The 6,382-nt window shown below is 34.2% G+C and overlaps 1 protein-coding gene across 1 annotated transcript; it reads left to right on the top strand.

The window, feature by feature from the left end:
- Nucleotides 1–2,269: 2,269 nt before the first annotated feature.
- LOC131955540 (RCC1 domain-containing protein DDB_G0279253-like) lies at nt 2,270–3,066 on the top strand. Its single transcript, XM_059319696.1, has 2 exons — nt 2,270–2,643; nt 2,814–3,066. The coding sequence occupies exons 1-2, from the start codon at nt 2,356–2,358 to the stop codon at nt 2,871–2,873; spliced, it is 348 nt and encodes a 115-aa protein (XP_059175679.1). The 5' UTR covers nt 2,270–2,355; the 3' UTR covers nt 2,874–3,066.
- The last annotated feature ends 3,316 nt before the right edge of the window (nt 3,067–6,382 follow it).

Below are 6,382 nucleotides of genomic sequence, written 5' to 3'. Positions count from 1 at the left end.
TTCTAATAATAAGCTTTTAAATGCACTGAAAATATAAAAATAAAAATAAAAACTTGCTTTCTTTAATAAATCGTTGGTCATTAGATATATTACTTAATACATAGCAACCAATACTTTTATACAAATATACATTTAACAGGAATCAAAATTTAATTGAAAACGGGACTTAATCCGAAATCAACACTTTTACTGGATCTGAAAATTTAGCCGGAATCAAAATTTAACTGAAACGGAACTTTATTCGGAACCGGCACTTTAACTTAATCTGGACGTGTAACCTAAAATTTAGTTGGAAACGACATGTAACTTGAAACGAAAAAACAAACAAAACGGAAACGTAAATTTATCCTGAAACGGACAATTGAAACAGTAACGAAACCTAGCTTATAACGGGAGGCTGACATTGGTTAAAGTATATTATTCTACATAAATTGAACGGTAGACGTTCTTCGGCGATTTAATTTGGATTAGTAGAGTCAGGGTGTTGTGCTGATAGGGGATGTTGTATTATTAAATATAAATTGACTACTACACTGACCGCTATTGTGTATTTTATCATGGAAAACAATTGTTGTGACTTTCATTCATTGTTTTACTCTCCCTGGCTGGCTTATCGTGAATACAAATAAACCGGGAGTGATCTCCCCTAAACTTTCTCGAATATTCTTATATAAAATAACAGGGGATGGGAACTCGGGCTATAGACATGATTTTTAATCCATTTTAAATACTTAAAGTTTTAAAAATAGAATAAAATCTCGTAGACAAATTAATTGCACACCAAGTGAACGCCAAATAAAAAAGCGCATAATAGTGCGCAATATTATTAGTACTTTTAAAATTTACATTAGTTTTTTGAGAAATCGGAAGTAGCGCAAAGTACTACTTCCAGTCAACGGAAATTACTCAAAATTTAACAGAAGGTAGAGAATTAGATCTTTTACTTACATGTGAAATTTCATTTATCTATCTGAAATAGTACTCAAGATATAGGCTTTTGAAAAATTCAAAGTAGGAAAAGTACCACTTCCGGTTATCGGAAATCGCTCAAAAGTTGATACGGATCTACGATTTTGATAAAATACTTATATATGAAATTTCATCAACCTAGCTGTAACGGTACTCAAGTAATCGTGTTTACACACGGACAGACAGACAGACAGACACACAGACAGACACACAGACATACGGACAAGATTGCAAAATTATGTTTTTCCGTATCAGTGAGGTGTAAAACGTCGAGATTTGTAAAAATCTCGATTTTTTTTTTGCACGATTACAAGACTTTCTCTATACTTCGTATATACGAGAAAGTAAAAATATGAAAATGGGTGTAATTGATACTTCCTTAACGGCTTTAATTTTTAAAAAAATGTAACTATAATTGTATCTCTTGACATACTTTTTTAAAGATAAAAAAAAAATTATTATGATTACATAGACTTTTGAAGCCTACTATCGAGTATTGGTGAGATCATTATTTTGTGGCATTTTGTTTCGTTCTGAAAATGTCATATTTGTTCCATGTACATCACGATCGTGGGAAGTTTTGTTTTTCGTTTGACTGTTAAAGTTTTTACTTTCCTTGTGTTCCGAATTACAGAATAGCTAAACCATTAATTATTAAAAAGATATTAAAACAATTAAGGGAAATAACTATAACTATATTCCTAAAACTGGTTAACAAGCAAAACTAATAAAGTTTAGTTAAAAAGACTGTTTTTATTGTTTTTATGACAGGCTTATTTTTGCTTACAAAAATAGTGTCTAATATAAATATTGTCTAAATTTATACTTAAAATGATCACTATAAAAATGTTTTAAAATAATTAAAATGGAAAAACCGTTACGTATAATAGACAGCTATTTTTAGACAACTGAAATATATCTCCTGTTTGCGTTTTTTTAACTCTATTCTGTGTTCCAGCATTACTTCGATTCTCTTATCTACGGGTGTGCCACATTGGCTCTTTAGTTTGCTTAGTCATGAATGGAAATATTTTAAGTTTCTTAGGGCCTGCAACATTTATATATTTAAAAGACCTAGGCCTAATTACAGATATTTAGAATAAGAATATGTACTAATCTACTATTAATAATCCAAAATCATAAAGACCTAGAATTTTTAGCTGTATCATTATCAATGTCATTATCAAGCCTCATGGAAGGCCAAGAGCATATTATTTATTAGTAATATTAGTCTAGACTCGACAACTCTAGATCTAATTAATAATTAATTAGATCTATACTATCGCTAGATCAAGTATGTGTAGGCTAACTTATTATATTTAATTATTATTAATTCAGCCTTCCACTAGCATAAAATGGCATAAATCATACATAGAATGATAGACAATGTCTGTTTACACTTGGGGACTTGGTAAAAATGGCCAGCTTGGTACTGGAAAAGCTGAGACTTCACATACACCACAGCTCTTAACAAAAGCATTTGCTGAACATCCTCTTCATTTAGTTCATCAAATCAGCTGTGGTGCTCTGTTTACAGCTATTGTAACAAAAAATGGAAATTTATATACTTGTGGATGTGGAAAATTTGGTCGCCTTGGACTTGAAAGTAAAGAAGAGGACACGCTAATGTTTACTGCTGTAAACCTGGCCGGAAAGTTAGGAAAAGTTAATCAGGTAAGCATTGGAAGGTATAGGCTACATAGCATTAGCATGTAGTAGTAATGGAATATACATCACTGTTTGAATTCATATGGAGTAGTCCTATTATTTCATAATTCAGATTCATTTACTTTTAATAGGCAGTAAGGTTTTTATAGCACAAAACTATAAATAGATTTTTTCAGGTGTCCTGTGGATCTTGGCATGCATCAGCTGTGACAGAATCTGGTCAGATTTTCATCTGAGGCCATAAGAAAGCTGCTGGGAATGCTATTGGTACCAGTACATCTGATGGTTCCTTGTCAGGGCTGCCACGCCTCGTGTCATTTACAGCTGAACTTATAATTGCTGGTGTGCCTTGTGGACATAACTATACCTATGCCTGGACTGTGGATGGTCAAGTGTTTTCTTGGGGAAGTGGACATTGTGGAGTGCTAGGTCATGGGTGATAAAGACTTTCTACAACCTACAAAAGTGAATAAGCTGTCAGAAGTGACAGTGAAAAGTGTTGGGGCTGGTCACAGCTGATGGTTTATTGTTTACTGTTGGTAAAGGACGCGACGGTGCTCTAGGTCTTGGGAAATCTCTGCTGAATGATGTTTTCTATCCAACTAAATGTTCAACTGATGAAGATATTATTGGTGTCAGTTGCAGCAAGGGAGATCACCATGGCCACACTTTAGCTCTAACTAAAGAGGGGAAAGTCCTGTCTTGGGGAGATGGATATAAAGGGAAACTAGGACTTGGCCATCATAATGTACTGTACAGCCCGTCAGCCATACCTCAAGAATATTTCAGTGGTGAGAAGGTGGTGTCCATAGCTGCAGGGGGCATCCACTCCTGTGCTGCAAAACTGACTGGTAAAGTGTACACTTGGGGATGTGGAAGCGATGGTCGCCTAGGCCATAAAGATGGAGAAAAGCACAGATATTTATTCCGCTCAGACATTCCAAGATTAGTAGATTTGCCCAAAAATACCAATTATGTTGCAGTAAGCTCATCATATTATCATACAGCTGCACTCATTGATTAGCTACACCAAAGTAAAACTAATGACATTTTTATTGAAAAAAAGTAGATACTCATACAATTATGTTATTGTAACATTATCTACGACTAGGAACAACACAAGGAGTCAGACTAAATCTTCTACAAAGAATTAATATAAAGGGATAACTGCTACCTACCTTTAATTATAAAATACAAGTTTCATATTTCTTTTGTCATTCGTATCAGCACTGTTCAATAAAGATCTAAATATTTTATTGTTTACATATATTAATTTTTTATTTAAATTTAAACATGTTCGATTGATCTCAGTTTTATCTTTTTTGCAGTACATTTTTCACAATTTACTACTTCAACAAGACTATTATTTTCTTTCATGTATGCATATTGCAGCTTTTGACAATAAATTTTATTAAAATCTTAGAAAAAAAAATTAAAAAAAAAAGGTTCGCTTATTTAAATTTGAAAAGGAAGAATGTTTGATTTTATGTGTCTCAATGTACTCAACACATTAATCAGGCTGTTTATAATATGTATAATATTATTTTTCTTTAATCCCAAATTTATCTCAGCTCTAGTTATAAGTTTATACCCCCTCAACCCAATCCACTAAAAAAACTATTTTGTCGTTTTTACTTTCTCGTATATACGAAGTATAGAGAAAGTCTTGTAATCGTGCAAAAAAAAAATCGAGATTTTTGCAAATCTTGACGTTTTAGGGCTCCCTGAGTCGGAAAAACATAGTTTTGCAATCTTGTCCGTATGTCTGTGTGTGTGTTTCTGTGTGTGTGTGTCTGTAAACACGATAACTTGAGTACCGTTACAGCTAGGTTGATGAAATTTCATATAACAGTATTATATCAAAATTGTAGATCTGTATCAACTTTTGAGCGATTTCCGATAACCGGAAGTGGAACTTTTTCTACTTTCAATTTTTCAAAAGCCATAACTTGAGTACTTTTTCAGATAGATAAATGAAATTTCACATATAAGTAAAAAATATAATTCTCTGCCTTCTATCAAATTTTGAGTAATTTCCGTTGACCGGAAGTAGTAATTTACGCTATTTCCGATTTCTCAAAACCCGCATGTGAATTTATAAAGTACTAGTAATATCGCACACTATTATGCACATTTAGTTTGACGTTCACTTGGTGTGCAATTCTTTTTTCTACGAGATTCTATTCTATTATAAAAAGTTTAAGTAATTAAAAATGGATTTAAAATATTGTCTATATCCAGAGTTGCCATCCCCCGTAGTGTTATATAAGAATATTCGAGAAAGTTTAGGGGAAATCACTCCCGGTTTACCGGTTTATTAGGTTTAAAAATCAAATCGAAATTTGACGTTTCATTATGTCTAAGTAAACCATCTTAAATGAATATATATATATATATATATATATATATATATATATATATATATATATATATATATATATATATATATATATATATATATATATATATATATATATATATATATATATATATACACTTTAACCAATGTCTCCCCCTCCTCGGAAGCATTAAGGGCTCCCTCCCCCTTCCCCCCCCCCCCCATGAAATAAATGTTTGAAAGATATCTTGCCTGACATTCTACCATAGATCTGACCCACCCCTAATCCTAACCCTAAAACACAATGCTGTAATTGTAAAACTGTAATTGTAAAAAAGAAAATCTCAACACGAGCGAGCATTGTCTGGTCGACTTTCTATCAAAACTTTAAAGTATATAAGAGTTAAATAATAAAGTTTATAAAGAGAGTTCAATCCCATGTGTCGATGAAATCAGCTCAATTATTGAAAACGAAACGCCGGGACTGATTCTGTTCCCTATTATGTTTTTACCTATTCGACCAGCGGGGCGGGCACGTCGCCAAGGCCTGTGTTCAGTCATGCGTGGAGCCATTAGTCCACCTGTTTTGTACCTGGCCCTTGTGTTGGCGTGAGAAATCCTCCTCGGTGGTCCAGCACCGTCACGCCCGGGTGGACGCCGGCCCCCATGTGCTGGACGTGTCGTAATGTTTGTCGCTACCCGTGGGGTGACGGCTACAGAATGGTTACACACCTCCATTGTCCGATGCTGACCGCTGACCCGTAGATTTCACAAACTGTCCACGCGGTGACAGTGCTTTGGTGGTGGTGGTGGTGGTGTGTGTGTGTGTGTGTGTGTGTGTGTGTGTGTGTGTGTGTGTGTCACCAAAATAAACAGCACCGCGGCAAAGATGTTAATTTATTCAAATGCAGGGAGCAAATGTTATCGATAACTTAACCTTAAACTCACCATACTGAACTTTCACTATTTTAAGTTATTTTAGCTTCAAATATATGTTTAATTACGTAGGCCTATATGTGTTTTGATAAATAATACGAAAATATGTCATTATTGGCTAGCTTCTTATTTGACTCGTTGATGTAGCGGGCAACTTCTCTGTGTTAATAAAAAACATTAGTCAAACTCGCCAGTGGCGTCACTAGGACGGGAGACTACCAATGCGATAACTCAGGAATCAACCCCCTTCCCCTCCGCCATCTGTATGATATATTAAAACTCTAGATCTAGGCCATTTGGTGTCACCCTTTGCTGGAGAATATCATTTTGTAGATAACGATGTATGTAACTTTTAAAAAAAAAAATCTATTAAACAAACTTGGAAAATCTGATTTCTCATAAAAAAAATTATCCATATTTTGTTTTGGTGTCACCCCTTTCGATTATGCGACCAGGTGCGGCCCGCACCTC

This window comes from Physella acuta, unplaced genomic scaffold (genome assembly GCF_028476545.2).
Source record: "Physella acuta isolate Inbredline_101_S28 unplaced genomic scaffold, ASM2847654v3 ptg001076l, whole genome shotgun sequence".
In the NCBI taxonomy this organism is placed as follows: domain Eukaryota; kingdom Metazoa; phylum Mollusca; class Gastropoda; family Physidae; genus Physella; species Physella acuta.
Note: the sequence above shows the minus strand (reverse complement) of the source record. Positions and strands in the feature narration are given on the sequence as shown.